General features: G+C 42.8%; 1 protein-coding gene across 2 annotated transcripts in view; it reads right to left on the bottom strand.

Annotated features, from left to right (window-relative positions):
* Positions 1-3,041: 3,041 nt before the first annotated feature.
* Positions 3,042-16,764, bottom strand: part of cgnl1 (cingulin-like 1) — a 35,359-nt gene continuing 21,636 nt past the window's right edge. Inside the window, exons 9-19 of one of the 2 annotated variants that reach the window (XM_056412464.1) lie at positions 12,026-12,232; positions 11,780-11,884; positions 11,551-11,703; positions 10,693-10,863; positions 8,388-8,549; positions 8,206-8,295; positions 6,003-6,086; positions 5,673-5,797; positions 5,160-5,268; positions 4,890-5,053; positions 3,042-4,499 (exon numbers count right to left, since the gene is read on the bottom strand). In XM_056412464.1, coding sequence (XP_056268439.1) covers positions 4,349-4,499; positions 4,890-5,053; positions 5,160-5,268; positions 5,673-5,797; positions 6,003-6,086; positions 8,206-8,295; positions 8,388-8,549; positions 10,693-10,863; positions 11,551-11,703; positions 11,780-11,884; positions 12,026-12,232 — 1,521 coding nt within the window. In that variant the 3' untranslated portion in view covers positions 3,042-4,348. The remainder of the gene's footprint in view (positions 4,500-4,889; positions 5,054-5,159; positions 5,269-5,672; positions 5,798-6,002; positions 6,087-8,205; positions 8,296-8,387; positions 8,550-10,692; positions 10,864-11,550; positions 11,704-11,779; positions 11,885-12,025; positions 12,233-16,764) is intronic. The other variant, XM_056412465.1, reaches the window with a different exon arrangement.

Genomic DNA, 16,764 nt, shown 5'->3' with positions numbered 1-16,764 from the left:
TAGTTACACATTTGCTCTACCACAACAACTACAACAGTATAATTCAGAAAACACATTAATGCATCAGTTAAAAGTTTAACACTCACAAAGGGCATTTGAGATACTTTAATTGCGGTACATTTGCTAGTAATGCTTTGACTTATTATACTTGTAGTGTTGTAATAAATTACCATTAGTGTGGGGTGTAGCTACAGAGTGCTTGTTCAACCACTGGACGATAATAAATCCGTAATAACTAGGAGTAAGTTGCGTATTGCAGGTGTTTGATCTTCTCTCGTGTGGAGGGTAGCGTGTAAAGAAATGTGCTGTTGAAACCCAAAACAATAACTGTTGTCTGTTCAGATTTAGTTTGACTTGCATTTTAATGATTGCTTGACAGAAAAGGACCATTACAACTGTTGACAGACAACGTGCTGTCTGTGGTGACATGGCACAGCTTTACAATGCCGCACTGTTTTCAGGAATGTGTGGAAAAGCAACTGACAGTCGTAATTTAGCTCTATTGAATTTAGGGTTTGTTCTGTTAGAGATGCAATTAGTAACATGTTTATTGTAATTCTTTGTGTTTCCACAAAGAGTTTCCTTTCTGAGCGGGGGTGGAGGGAACGTAACATGATTTAGAAGATCCTTAAATGAGTTATGTAACTGCTGAAGCCTCATTATCATTGGCTGACATGTTTTTTTATGAAATTAGGATTACGGTGGATGTTATTGCCTCAAGTTTTCAAATAGACCTGACCAGATGTAAACCAAGTTTGAAAAACCTGAACAGCTTAATGGATCTTTAACCTCGGATAAATCACGTGTTCAGTGAGATAATTGACATCATTAAAAAAGGGAGGGCCACATTGGGCTGGTTGTTGACTCTACAGTAGTAGATGATCAATTATCTTCACCTCTGTTATCTCACGCCTTTGATAATTGATACTGTGACTGACAATGTTGTGTTAAACCTCACAATAACTAAAGACAATCGGACACTAATCTGTTAACCTTTAAGGTTATCTAATCCAAATCTGTGTGAATTTCACAAAACAACCAGAGCTTCCTTTGTTACTTTAAAGAAATGGACACAGCCTTGTAAAATACAGATATAAAAACTCAATGTTGATCATAAAAGAGTTGCGATACACGAGTGACGCAAAACACACACGGCCTGAAAGCCGGTTTGTCCTGCTGTACGGAGGTATTCACTGCCAGAGGTCTTCAGGGGATGTTTACCTTGGTGTTATTGTTCAGAACCTAAGCAGCTTTACTTCTATTACTCAACACAAAAACTCAATACAACTTTATGGGTGTCGATCTACAAATAAGATTAATGTGACGACATATTCAGGTCGGACAGCTATAGAGGTTGAACTTACACAACGGTCATATACCTCTTATGAGCACTACATTCAGTAAACATCATACATATCATAATAATCACTCACTAAAGTCTTATAGGGAGTTATTCATCATTAAGATGGAAGTATTTGGGAGACAGACTCCCTCCTTTATGTGAACGCTCGGCCAGGTGATAATAACCAGCCTCCACTCCCACTTACACACCATTTACTATTTACTACGTCATTATTATTCCTGTGTTTGCAAGTAGAAACATAATTGAACGCTGAGAACCAACACTATGAAACCTAGAACCATTGTGACCGATAGGGGGCAGCATGGCACTGTGATATTGGAACAGAATGTTTTTATTGTTTCTGTCCACCTACACTTAACCGCCATAATTGTTTCTGGATCCCTGTAAGACTTGTTATACTCGTATGTTTCCTATTCATAAGTTTGAAATAGAGAGCGCCGTGAGTGAAGGAGTAGCTCGTCAAATCCTGAATCTAAGAAAACCTCCTCAGTTCCCTCTCAGCTGCCTAGCTCTTTATTTACCAGCAGTCTCTCTTGTTGAAGTCACTCAAGCACATTAAGGAATCCCAAGAATGATCACCTTGTTAATCATACACACAACTTTCCCCTCTTAAGCCGGCCGACCTGCAGACCCTAGTTTACTGCTTGGCTTGACACAAGAGAGAGAGAGATAATACTGTCGCACTCGAAAGGTTGATGTGTTTGTTCCACACAGAATAGCAACAAATGAAGGTCATGCCCTGCCAACAATAGCCAAATAGGCCAGTGTGAATAAGAAAGGCCAGTCCCGTCACCTCCTTGTTCTGCTGTAATCAGCTGTAGATTGTAAAGAAAGATTTCAGACTGGGAAGTCTACACCTCCAGATTTATCATTCTAAAAAGATTCTTTAATATCAAGGTACATGAATATCTCGACAATATGACCCAAATCAATGACTTTCAACTGCTTGCTGCAACTGTAGACGCCAGGATTTATTTTTGTTGTTACGCCAGAGACTGAAGGAGGTCAAAGCTCTGCACTGAAAGGTAAGCAGCACCAAACTCAGGATTCATATGCTTTATATGTTCCAGCAGGAGAAATACTGACCCACTGAGCACCAAATGAAAGATAAAGAGCAGCTATTGACACAGCTGCTTCGAATGAAGTCAGTGTTCAACACAGTCAGAACCTTATAATTCTACACTACTAGATTTAAGAGAGAATCGTTTTTTTTTTAAATTGCTTGATATGCTTTGTAACATTCACATTTTGCATTATGGAAACACTGCAGTACTTGTGCCTGAAATTGAGTCCTAAAAGTTGTGAAAATATTCATTTGTCAGAAACCGATTACAATAATTGTATTTACTTCTATAACATGTTGCTGATAATTTTAATGAATATAATTTTACTTGCAATAGACTATTTTCACATAAAAAAAGGGATTTGAAAACTAATCTTAATTTAGAATTATTTGCATATTAATGAATAGATTGTTCAATGACAGATAAAAGGTAGATGTAATATTAAGAATTTTAAAATATGCATTTGGACCTTTTTTGGAGAAAACATAAAACACAAATTAGTAACTAAATTAGGATTAATTCTTTGAATTTTAAAATACCTCTTAAAAACATGTCTGGAAGGGATATTTAAATGTTCAAATCAGTTGCCGGAAAGTATTCAAAAGGGAAAAGTATTTGAGAGTAACTGGAAGTAACTTTATTTTAGCCTCAGCAGGATTGATGAACATACAGATGCGTACAGAGAGGAAGTGGCAGCGAGTTGTCCACTCCACAGTTGTCACACTATTCAGCAAAGAGCCAACAGAGAGTGGAAATTATCACAGTGTAGCAAAACATCAAAGTCAGTTTATCTCATCTGAAGAAATTCCCTCATTTAGGTCAGAAAAAAATTAGAGGAGGCACATGTACTCGGAATTGCAATGTTTTATGTGCACAGTGGCACAATTCAATTGCACATGTACGAGTTTAAACACAAAGTTAAACCATGTTCAGTAACAACACTGCCTCACTCAGGAGGGAAACCACCAAAGCTAGAAGTTAAATCAAAGTGTTTTCGGTACAAAAACGTCTTCAGAGATTTAGTGTTTTTTGATATGTGGCTTGTTCAGTGCTGTAACTTTTCGAAGTCTGATTCAATAATCACAGAAAAGACAAGAGAAAGTTATTTTAGATATTGTCACATGATTGCACAAAGCAGCGTTTTCTAATAGATGTTAAAGCAATAATGTGATTTTACTAATATTTGGAGTAAGGTGTTCTAAAATTTAAAAAAAAATGCATGTTGATAATATTTTCATGGATCAATTATTTGTATCAAACCATATAAAACTGTATGAAAATGGATGTGCACAAAGTCCCTCATTTATTGTTCTCTAAAACCAGGATATTGTGTATTAAACTGTGAATAAATAAGAGAAACATCCTGGCACTCATCACTTCATATACTCGGATTTGATCTTTAAAAAAAAGAAAAGGCAAATATATTTCAGTTAACTGAATGGTATAAAAATGAATATTCATATACTGCAGGTAAATGTAACAATCTTCATAGGCATACAAACTGAGGGTTAAGAACTTCATATTGTTCACAAAGGCAGTACTGGTTGCGTCGCTTTACATCAACGAGTGCGTTTTCAAGTTTACTAATGCTCGGATAATCATGTGAAACCCAAGGAAAGTCCACTCAGAATAAACCTGGCAGATTGACATAAAACTTAATTTGGGGATATAAAAATACCAAATTAAACAGTATATACATTTAAAATCTACGTAATTCTATGATTTCATCCTTTATTCTCAAAGCTGCTCAAATAATACTGAGTGAATATATGGGCATCAAGATTGTACACATAATTAATCACACGGATGGTTCAGTGTAATATCTACAGTTTTCTTCAAAGCGCACACGGCACAGATCTCCAGCGGCTTAGCCCAACGGTGATGCATGTAAAGCAGCTTCCTCCTCCGGCCCGGGGTTTGTTTACAGCGTGAAGGTGGACAAGATGTTTTCCTGACTCAAGGAGCGCTTGTACCCCAGTGACGAGCTGAAGTACGTCTCCCCGTCGGTGCTGGTGTCGTCGTCATCGTCGTCGTCCAGAGCGTTGAGCAGCGGAGCGGAGGTGCTCTTACGCCTGGAGGACACAAAACAATTTATAACGAGAAACATCACTTCGAGCTAATCAAGCGGCAAAATCCAGACTGTTTGCTGTCCTGGCTCCTCGGCGGTGGAACGAGCTCCCCACTGACATCAGTCTCTACATCTTCCACCGGAAACTAAAAACACATCTTCTACGACTATATCTTAAATAAAAACAGATGAGTATCACTCATGGTATCACTCATGGTATCACTCATGGTATTTTTGTAGTTGGGCTTTCTTAAAGAAACGTCACTTTCCTGATTCTTGTTGTTCTCAGGTTGTACTCATGGTTGAATGCCCTTATTGTAAGTCGCTTTGGATAAAAGCGTCTGCTAAATGACATTTAATGTAAAGTAATGACAAACTGCTGTTCTAGGTTTACCTGAGGTCACTCCGCAGAGCTTTGAGTTGGCTCTGGAGCTGCTCGTTGGCCTCCTGCTGCTCGTCCAGGTCTCTCTGCAGCTTCTTCTTGCTGTGCTCCAGTCGGTCGATCTCTTCTTCCGCCTCGTCCATCTGCCTTTTTAAGGCCTTAAGGCGCAGATTCAACTTCGATAAGATCAACGCGTACGTGATTAGGGAGAACAACAAATATGTCTATTTATTAAATCAAGATCTGTAGTAAATTGAGTTTAACGAGTTACGTAATACGTACTTGATCCTTTTGATCTTGAATAGAGTGATGTTCTTCTTCACCTTGCATCATCATTTCTTTGACCTTCCTCTCTAGCCTGCGGTTCACCAGCTGCAGGTTGGCGCGCTCCCTGAAACATAAACGCCACGCATCATCATACTGTACATGTCCTGCGGCAAATCATTCACTCTTGTATTCATCTTTGACCTAAAAGTACGAGGAACTCGTAAGAGTCTCCGACAGAATCTTACCAATCAAAGTTGGACTCTATCTCTAAATAACAAAATCATGTAGAAATGAGTGTATAGCTACAATTCCTACTGATCTACAACATTTAATCCACTATTCTAGTTGTGCTCTTCTATATAAGCTCCAACATTGATGTCATCAGTGTCTAAGTATACTTTTATCGAGAAGACTACCTGGCTTGCACACCCAACCTAATGAACCTTTCTCTACTTCTCAGTCAACCTTCTCTCTTCCATCACCCTGACCACAGCTCATCTCTAGCCCCCATCGGAGCCTTCATCTCACCTTTCCTCCCCCTCCAGCCTCGCCTCCAACTCCTGTATGCGAGTCTCCAGCTGGGTTAGCTGGCCCTCTTTGTTGGACTTGTGGGAGCCCTCTAAATCAGCCACTGTGCTCTTCAGTTCTTTGGTCTAGAGAGGTGACAAAGAGAGAAGTGCGGGAAAAAGAATGTTTTTGGAGAATAAAAAAATCAGAATGAGAAATTAATGTGAGAATGGATGAAAATCTGATGAAAACTATGAAAAGAAATGTGAATGAAATGAGTTGGTGCCTTGTTCTGAGTTTGTAGAGCAACACTGTGTGTACTTGTTTTCCTCCAGACAGGAGAGTGTGTACCTGTCTCTCGAGAGCCATCTTGTCACACTCCAGGTCCTGTCTGCTAGCCCTCTCCTGCAGGAGTTCATTCCTCATCTGCTCCACCTGTCAAGCCGAGTCCAGACACTGTCATTGCTACGGTCCCAAACAGTCTGATGGCAATTATTATCAGACATTGTCTGTGTCTCACTCACACCATAAACCACCGGAGCGCTCAGTGACTCAAGATGCTTAACAATAGAAGAATTAATGCTCAAAGGCCCTTCGTCAACTGGTGAGCTGGTTTTTCTTGATGCACCATTCCACTTCTTGTTTAAATTTTCGTGTCTACTCAGTGACAAATGGTTGTAATAAAAACAAAACACACACATAATAGTTACCAGGCTATAGCTGTTTCACTCTGTATCACATGTGTTTTTATGCTAAGATAAGTTACTGCTGGTCTTATATTTAACAGACAGATAAGTAAGAGATATACGTAGATCTTCTCAACATAATAATAATATTTATATTTAAAAAATGTTGAAGTAATCCTTTAATATTAATCTGATTTCCTCATATATATTACTCTGTGAACAAAACATCAACCCAGAGAGGCCTTACTACATGAACATGACTGCTTAGTGAGAGCCTGGTTCAAAAGAACAGAGGATGAAAAGAAATCGATCCAGCGGTGATGGTTCTTTCTTTGTGAGCGGAGCTTAGAATTGGTGATATTTTATGCCAATTAGTGGGTGACAGTGGGCTGCTCTGATGAACGATGGCCCCTATAACTGGTGCACCCAGCACAGTGCTTGAGGGAGCTGAATCAGCAGACTGGAACATACAGCGAAACTAATCTGCTTTGTGAAAGACGGCAGGAGAGGAGAGGGGAGATTACTCTCATTTAGACAGCGGAGGAGCACCTGGTGCCAGGAGAGACGCAGGTGTTCCTACTGCTGCCTATGCTGCAACCCCACCACCCCTCCATCCCATTGCCATACACCCCCCCCCCCCCACTCCCTCTCCCGCCCGCAGACATTAAAGCACACCAGCACATACCCGCATGCATTCATGTGTGTGTGTGTGCGCACTGCCTAACACACACCACTAGCACTCAGCCATACTACACTCTGAGTGCACAAAGCTCAAATGTTGCCTTGACAACCGGCCTCAGCCTCATGCTGAATGAACCAATGCCTCAATGACACTCGTTTCTCCCTGCCAGGAATTTATTTTAAAAAAAGGAAATCATTTAAGGAGAATTAAAACACTACTCGACAGCACTAAGCTACGCTACGCACAATAATATTTATTTCTGGTCACAACTTTTGAATCTGTGCCAATCCCGGACTGAGAGGAACCTGTAGCCAAACTGTACAGACCTGTTTGGATCTCAATGATTTTCACTTAATATTAAGGAGATGTAACTGTCCTATGAAACTTTGACCACAAGACATACACATTTGCATAAACCAGTAGGTTCTAATAAAGTTATCGTATTTCAAAACCACCAGAAGCAACATCCTGACCCTGATTAGTAAGCGCTCTCCCACAATCGAACACCAATCACAAAAGCACACATACAGTATAGACGTTTTACTTTATCGGGCTTCTGTCGGCAGCTTCAGAGCAGATAACTGGAGCCTTTGCTTGTGAGGATATAGACTTCGAGCACATGAACTGGATTTGTTCCCAGGATGAAGTTACAGAGCGTTGTTTCCAAGTGAACTCCAGAACCTGAAAACTTTAGACATTTGGCAGATTGCATTTTTTGGCTCGAGCGGTGCATTAAGGGGTGTCTTTTGTGACTGATGCATGAACATTGGATCGTCGCTCTTAGATCCCACTGGCAGGCCACCAACCTGAATGATTATGCAAGATCACCTTACAAAGCAATAACCAGTCCACTGTATCCATTCCTGAAATAAACTGGGAATTTTGCAGTGTGGATATGATATGCCGACACCTGAGTGAGCACATGCACCAAAGCACTGATATAACCCGTCAACCAGCATTTATATCATCTGAATTGACTCTTTCAGGATTATATTTGTTTTGTGGAGATCACATATTTGTTTCATTCAGAGATTAGTGACTGCGGTCATGATGTTAGAGGTGGAAGACATAGCAACAGGAGATCTGGATATCATTTACAGGTTGAGATGGAACAGAGACGCGTCTGTTAAGACTAAAGGGGACATGGACCGACACAGGCGAGCACACATAATGAGAATGAGTTCACCTGCTCTCTTCCCCGGTCTATCCTGCTCATCAGCTGGTCTCCACTCTGACGCTCCTCATCCAGGTCCAACTCCAGCTGGGCGATCCTGTCCTGCAGGACGAAGCAATTACATCCGTACATAATCAACAACAACTGAGGTCTATCGGCCTTTAGTAGGGGCTTTGATTGACATCATTATGCACCTCTAAGTGTTTGACTTGTCGAGATTTTTCATCTTTAGCGTTGGCCTTTTTGTTGGCCTCCAGCTCCAGATCCTGGACCATTTTCTCCAGAGTCGTCTCCTTGAGCACGGCCTCGTCTCGTTCACTCCTACACTGCCGCAGGTCCTCCTCCCGGTTTGACAACTACAACGAAATGAATCAATATACTTCACACATACATATTCCTGAAACTTGCTGATTGCTAACACATTTCATTCCCCTGGATAAAGACCTAAACCACATATTGTTACAACAAACATTGTATTTTGTCCTTTCCTTTTAGTGAAAGGGGTTCAGTGGCGCATTAAACCCTAAGCATAGCGATAACCACTTCTTGAAGGTCTATCTCCCTGTTAAACATGTCATCTAGCTTCTTATCGTATGTAACGTAAGGATCTTAAGTATCAACACTGTAGCAACAATTTAGTTGCTGCCAAGGGAAGATATGATATGGTTCCCCCGAGTGATTAATGAATCCAGTGCAGCTAGTTTCCCCCTGTGTTCATTCAGCAGCTGTGCCCCCCACAGCAAGACAATTGCCCCCATTGCTTAATGCTAAGACAATGAAAAATCATCATCTGAACATATGTCCCACCCAGAACAAATACTTAGCCATTAGTGCAGAATAATTCCATATTTCATCATGTAAGTACTTCATACATTAGCAAAGCCATGAAGCTAAGCATACACTGACTTAATAATACAAGTAATGGGATAATTGTGCATCCTCACTCAGGTGTCCTGAACACCACTACTCAAGTACATTAATCAATTACTGTAATGACTAAATAAAGCAGATCTAGGGAGTACAACTTGGCCACACAGCATAGTGCTGTTTTATCGCAGCCTTTTTGGGAAGGTGTCTCTTGACAAGAAAAGAAAGAAAAGAAAAGATTGAATGTGCCCTCCACTTAATAATTTAAGTTGTAGTCAACCAAGTCCACATGGGTGGAGATGGACGAGGCATTTGAGAGCAGCTGGAAAAATGGACTCACTAGGCCCGAGTGCAGAACAATCTGAGTCTCAGGAAAAATGCAGGAGGAGGATGTGAATCCTGCCAACACAGCTTTCACAACAATGATATCACAATACTGACATCCTCCTCTTCCTGTGCACCAGCTGGATGCAGACAGGAAAAGAATGCTGACCATGTCCTTCCATACAAACTTACTGAAAGCCCTTATGAGGGACATCCAGATCAGTAAAATCTTCAAATATAGGCTGAAAGTAGTGACAGTTTCCAGTGGATAATTTCAATACTCTTCTTTTTTCTTTGCTATAAAGCCTTTTGAGATTATTAAGAGCGGAGCACAGCCTGCCAACACCTCTATTGAAAAGGTGCCTAGTCTTCATTGTAAGCAGGCAGGGCTTTGTTTACAGGGTTAGAGTTGTGGTACATTGTTTAAAAAACATGCTAAAGGCATTTTCTGCCTCCAAAAACATTTTAAATGTTTTTGTAATCGTCATTGTTTCAGCATGTTTACAAGTTTTCTTCTCTACATTATTGCCACATTAATTCCTTTTGAGCACATTACCTCCAACAACATGTAATATTACTTCATAGAACTACGAGTGGGCAAATTTTTTTTTTTTTTTACATGACCACATCAAATCTCAAACAGAACTCTCTTTAAATCCACTAAAACACAAAGTGTCAGGCACTGAAACCAGTGACCTTTGATGTACTCTTATGTGTATTACTCTGTTGTGTGTATGGCCCCTTTCTCCTCTAAATACATAAAAATACATAAGCCATCCTCTTTCTAACATAAAATGTTCACATTCATCTGTTACTAGTTTCAACAAAAACATTCCTTACATTCTCAAGTCCTGACAAGGACAAATCGCTTGAATTGAAACAATACCGAGTGGTCACAGGCTGTTAAGTTTCACCATCACGGTGTTGTGGCCACAAATCAAAAAGGACATCTCCACATTTCCCTTTAAGTTCTAACTCCGAGCGTAAACAATAATTTAATAAAGAACAGAGATTTCCCACAACTTTACTCGGCTCAACTGCTTCACTTTAATACGATGTTTAGGGTTTGAGAGGACGGCAGGGAGCAGAAATACCTAAGCGATGACATCAGGACATGATGATGTTAGTGGGAGGGGTCAAACTAAACGATGGCTCATCATCTGCTGTTGTATGCGAGGGCTCAGATGGGCTGACTAATGATGGTCTTGATTTGACCACGCTGACCATGAAAGCAATGTCAGCATTCCAATCTGTAACTCCTCGCTGAGGACCGATTACGCTACATGAGGCTGACGTGGTCCACTGTACCTCTCCATACAGGGTTTTGGTCGTCAGTAGGCACTTATCCAACTCCTGTCCTCGCTCCTTCAGAAGCTTCTGCAGATCGCTCAGCTCCCGACGGTTGTTCGCTTTATAAATATCGATCTGCTCCTGGAGCTCCAGAGTGGAAGACTCGGACGCCACCACGATATCGTTCATCTGTAGGCACAGGGAGGTAGAGGACAGTGGGGGAGAGCACAGGGTGGGAGACAGAAATAAATGTGAGGAAAAGGCAATGACTTCACATCCAACCGGAATCCTTTTGAGAAAGGCATTCTTTACAGTTCCACCTGATACCCTCTCTTCTAGCTCTAAAAAGAAGACCCAAAGAACAGTTATTTTCTGTGACTAGTTTTATTTAGTAATCTTCAGGAGCACTTGGCCTTAGCATTGTTTTAATTACTCCATATTTAAGAGCTCAACTCAACCCTTTGATAAGAGATTCATCAGTCTCAAAGATTAATGTGGCACCGGTGGGTGTTTCGGCTCGGCTGCAGAGTGGGTGGAGCAGGGGTGTGGTTCGGGGAACAGTGTCGGGACCAAGTCTAATCCACCTCAGCTGGTGGTTGATTGTTAATCAGCCCCAGTTGGGGCTAATCTGTGTGTGCCCTTCCCCATAAAGGAGCCGTAGGGACTGAGGAGTGAGAAAGAGGAGAGCAGAGGCACAGTCTGCAGTCGCAATAAAAGATATTACAAAATATCATCTATAGGCTCATCCTTTGGGGCTTGGGGGGGAGAAACCTACACGTGACAAATAATAAATGCATTTGACCAAAACGGAGCCTCCACCCAATGCGTCGCCTGCTGGGATGAAATGTTCTCTACTCTAGACTCAAGTCCTCTCACCTCCTTCTGAAGTTTCTCCACCGTGCGGTCCAGCATCTTCCTCTCATCCTCAATGCCATTCTTCATGTCCTTGTACTGGTCCTTCTGAGTCCTCTCTTCTTTTAACCTCCCTTCCAAGTGATTGTGTTCAGTGCACAGTTTGGAAAAGTTCCTCTGGAGAAGGACACAATGTCAAAGATGCCAAACCGTCCTTGTGAAACGTCTCTGCGTGCAGCGCTGCTGATCTCACCTGCACATCCTCCAACCGAATGGTCAGCGCTCGATTGGCACGCGACATCTCCTCTTCTTGCTCCTCAATTTCAGCCAAAGATTCTTCCAAGAGCTTTTTCTCTTTCTGTTAAGCAGACATTGTTGCATATAAGGCGCTTGTGTAGGGTAATATGATGCGGTGGCAGTGTAGAACTAAACCAGTCATGTAATTAAACGGCAGCAGTTCTGTGACTGACCACTCTTCATGCATCTGGACACCCCTTACCTCCAGTCGGCCGGCTCTGTCGCCCTGCTTGCTCTCCTGTAGTTTGGCCTCATCGACGATGCGGTTGAGTTTGGCCACCTCGTTCTCCAGCTCCTGTGCGCGCCTGTGCAGCCGCCCGGCCTCCAGGGTCAGGCGTCCTGCTTGGCCCTCCACTGCACCCTTGGCTGCCTCCACTTCGGCCTTCTCGCGGCCCACTGCTGCACTGCTCTAAGGATCAGAGAGAGACGCGAGGCTTCAGTACAAAAGGAAGCGGGAGTCTGTGGCACTAAACAACGATGCATGACGGGAAAGTTTGAAACTCTCGCAAAGCCCTCAAGTTTCTCACTGAACCTCTTGTTGCTGTGGAGACCCAGAGTAAAAATGCCCTTCTGTAATTCTCTCAAAGTACATAATGAAGCACAAACAAAGGCAACTAAATATTCCTTCATTAGCCTCTGTTGATTGAGGTCCACACAAAGGAGATCTGCTAGTCTTCTGTGATCCAGAGTTTTTACACCTGACATACTCCTGTGATACGCCTTGTTAGACTTAAGCCGTGTGTCCAGTGGCAGGAACACAGTCCTGTGAGCTCTCCCCGTGCCCACATTTGTGAATGAAGGCTTTGTTTTTGGCTTTGACATTTGAGGGTGGAATGCTGTGCGGGAGAGAAAGAGCGGGAGACAGACGGAAGTACAATGTCTGTGCGACAGGAGACTGAGGCGAAGAATACTGACAACAACCACACGACTCAATCAGTGCGACAGATAACAGGTTTCAGTTGTGTTGACAGCCTTCCAGTGAACACAACAGTCAACAACCGACATCCAGCACGTGTCTTGGAGGTTGAATGTTTGGAAACTGGTTTGCCAATTGTCTGTTGATCTCAGTACAGGGAGGTACAACATGACCCGAGACATTTACACAATGTATAGTTACTGTTTCACTTCATCACAGTGTGCTCACTGTGTCAAAGGGCATGAAGTTCAATGCTGTCTCTCTGCACAGACGGGTTACTCTCTGACATCAAAGTACGTCACAGAATGTGTGAGCGCACAAAACACACAGGAACTACAAACTGGTTTGTGTTTCTCGAGCACAACCTAAATTACATCACAATCAGCAGGTAGAGGATTCATGAAATATGGGTTATTTCCTCCAACATGTATTCATCAGAAAAACTTGCCTCTTTTTAAAAAGAACAAAGAAAGTTATAATAGCAGATTTAATATGACATGGAACAGTGTATAATTGTGTGAGTTAATGCACTCTTGTTACTGAGCAGTTGAAGGCAGTTACTTATTCACAAATGCTGAATTTTGTTTCGTCTAAAATCCAAAGTCTACTCCTCTTGTGACGGAGTTGACAAGGCGCTTGTTGATCGAGTCGTCATCATGCGTGAATATAGACACATCCTGTCCTAGAGGCTTGACGGGCGCCTCCCTGCTTTAGTGGTGGCAGGCCAGTAAGACCTGTTTCCCCTGTCTCCCCAGGGCCGCCCTCATTTCTGCCTGACAGGCTCATTTAGTTTCTTCAAAGGAGCGAGGAGCCATTTTTACCACTTAAGATTAGCCGGACAAATCTCTTGTGTTATGTTGGGTTCCAGCAGCTTCCTCACATTGCTTTGAAAACTCATATCAAAGTGTTGTTTGATGAATGGAATTGGGGGTGGATATCGAGCTTAACACACTACAATAACAAAAAGGCACTGCGCAGAACAAGGCCATGTCTGGCAAAGTTAATTTAACTGAAAAATATGGTTCTGTTATGTAAATGTAAAAGGTTCTCCCATGGTACACCCTTCAGCCAATTACAAATAAATGGGGCTAGTTTTGCTTTTATAACCCTACTGACAAAAAGCAATCAAACTAAAACAAATAAACAGAGCACATCTTGTTGGGTGAGGTAATAAAGCATTGACAGTGTGTGTCATTGCTCCATTTTAACAACATATTTACAACATGCTCAGCCCTCACACTACCAGCCTGTCCCACATCAGGTCATACCAGTTAACAGCATGGAGGAGACCACGCAGCCAGAAAGAGGGAGACCCTGCAGCTGCATGCGCGAGGAAGCAGGGGGGATGCAATGAAGTGAGTTGGGATTTTTTTAAATTTGACTTTCCATCCTGCAACTCTCATTGCAGTGATTTAAGTAGATCTGCATCATTCATGCTTTTACTTTGAAGTCAAGCACAAAGCCCGCGGGCCGGATGCTGCCCCCCACGCCCGCAGCGGCTTGAAAGACATGATCGCCTTTTCTTTATAAAAAATGTAAGAAAAAAAATCCTGTGCTTTTATTTTGAAGTCAAGCACAAAGCCCGCGGGCCGGATGCTGCCCCCCACGCCCGCAGCGGCTTGAAAGACATGATCGCCTTTTCTTTATAAAAAATGTAAGAAAAAAAATCCTGTGCTTTTATTTTGAAATCAAGCACAAAGCCCGCGGGCCGGATGCTGCACGCCACGCTGGCTTGAATGACATGATCGCCTTTTCTTTAAAAGAATTTAAGAAAAAAAATCCTGTGCTTTTATTTTGAAGTCAAGCACAAAGCCCGCAGGCCGGAAGCTGCACGCCACGCCGGCTTGAATGACATGATCGCCTTTTCTTTAAAAGAATTTAAGAAAGAAAATCCTGTGCTTTTATTTTGAAGTCAAGCACAAAGCCCGCACGCCGGCTTGAATGACATGATCGCCTTTTCTTTAAAAGAATTTAAGAAAGAAAATCCTGTGCTTTTATTTTGAAGTCAAGCACAAAGCCTTTAACCTTTGATCTTGAAACAGAATAGAATAGAATGTTGTGACATCACGATGTCACGTCAAAGCCACTTTTCTGTGGGGAAACCTTTATATAGAGACCCAGCTGCCCAAGGCACATCTTCAATCCTTTTTTTCTCCGGATCTTCACGGCAAGTTATTACTGACAACCAGCGCCAAAGTCATTAATACACCACAACCGTCTTGTTAAAGACTCACCACAGAAACCTTCAGGATACATATATCTCTCTGCGCCTCTCCACTTTGCTTCATGGATTGCGGAAATAACAAAAGACACGGCGCTGGCCGCCGTCACGGTCGTCGCCAGCAACGTCCTCAGGACAATCAACAAGACCTTCCACAGGACCGTCCTCAGGAACCTCCTCAAGGTCAATATCAATCTTGGGAATTTCCATTGTCTCACGAACATATAGCCCATCTGAAATGGGTTATTTTTCATTCTGAAGATGAGATCCAGAGTCTGAGGATGCGTCTCGATGAGAAAACTGAGATAATTCATATTCTCAAGGAAGAGAACGAACATCTCTTTGAGAAGTCCCAAAGCTCAGAGACACTAGAAGAAAAGATCCAGACACTTGAAAGCCAAAACCAGGCCTTGCAGGACAAATGTGAGGCTCTTGAACAGAGGACTGTCCTGACAGGAGATTATTGGGAGACAACAATACAGAATTTGCTCTCAGAACGCCTTGCCATGACGGAAAAGTTTGAGGAAAAGTTGGAGGAGCAGCTCGCCGAGACAGAGCGGTTGGAACTGGAAAATCAGGTCCTGACTCAGAAACAACAGAACCACGAGTCAGAGACCGAGCAGGTCCAGCAGCTCACAGCCCAAAACAAGATGCTGGAGGACGTCAGTCTCCAGCTCAAGAAGAAGAATCTAGGCTTCTTTGGGAGAAAGATGCAGGACAGAGACACAGAGTTGGACAAGATGAAGAATAAGATGGAGGTGAAGCAGAATAAGATGGAGGCGAAGCAGAATAAGAAAAAAGGGAAGCAAGTGGTTGTGGAAAACCAAGAGGAGGAGACGGTGAGTGTTATTCCAGCCCGATGCACACAAGCGTGTGACCTGGAAAGAAAGAGCTGCGAGACACTGACAGTTAAGCCCAGAGTTCACTTAAGCCAACTGGAAGAGAAGATCCTCAGTCTCACTGAGACAATTGAGGCCCAAAAGCAGCTGCTTAGCCAGAGCAACCAGTCCTGGCAGGACAAATATGACGCTCTTGAAGAGAAGAGCGCCCTGACGGCAAATGGCTTGGCGACGAGAATTAAGAATTTGCTCTCAAAATGCAGAGCTGTGGAGGAAAAGTGTCAGGAGCAGATCGACACGGCAGAGCGGTTAGAGCTGGAGAAGCAGGTCCTGGTTCAGAAACAACAAAGCCACGAGTCAGAGATCCAGAAGCTCACAGACGAAAGACAGATCCTGGAGGACGTCTGTCTCCGGCTCAAGAGGAGGACTCTCGGCTGCTTTGGGAGAAAGATGAAGGACAGAGTCACAGAGTTGGACAAGATGAAGAATAAGATGAAGGGAGGAGAATAAAAAGTGGTTAGTCTCGTGATAGACAGAAGGTGCTACACTGATGGAGGTAGATCCTCCATCAGTTTGTTTGTTTGTTTCACACACTGTCACTTACACACCGATGGAGGTAGATCCTCCATCAGTGTGTAAGTGACAGTGTGTGAAACAAAGCGCTGTTCATGGAAAGACTCCCAGGCTCTGGTAGCCAATGTTGATGTGTCCTTGGGCAAGACACTCAACTCCAAATTGCCCCCGTAGTTGATCTACGGTTTGTGAATGTAGTCCTGATGGGCAGGTGCTGCGCTGATGGAGGTAGATCCTCCATCAGTGTGTAAATGACAGTGTGTGAAACAAAGCGCTGTTCATGGGAAGATTCCCAGGCTCTGGTAGCCAATGTTGATGTGTCCTTGGGCAAGACACTCAACTCCAAATTGCCCCCGTAGCTGCGGCCGACTCCCTTTCCCCGTGACCCGTCG

Source organism: Pseudoliparis swirei, chromosome 4 (genome assembly GCF_029220125.1).
Source record: "Pseudoliparis swirei isolate HS2019 ecotype Mariana Trench chromosome 4, NWPU_hadal_v1, whole genome shotgun sequence".
Taxonomy (NCBI): Eukaryota; Metazoa; Chordata; class Actinopteri; order Perciformes; family Liparidae; genus Pseudoliparis; species Pseudoliparis swirei.
Note: the sequence above shows the minus strand (reverse complement) of the source record. Positions and strands in the feature narration are given on the sequence as shown.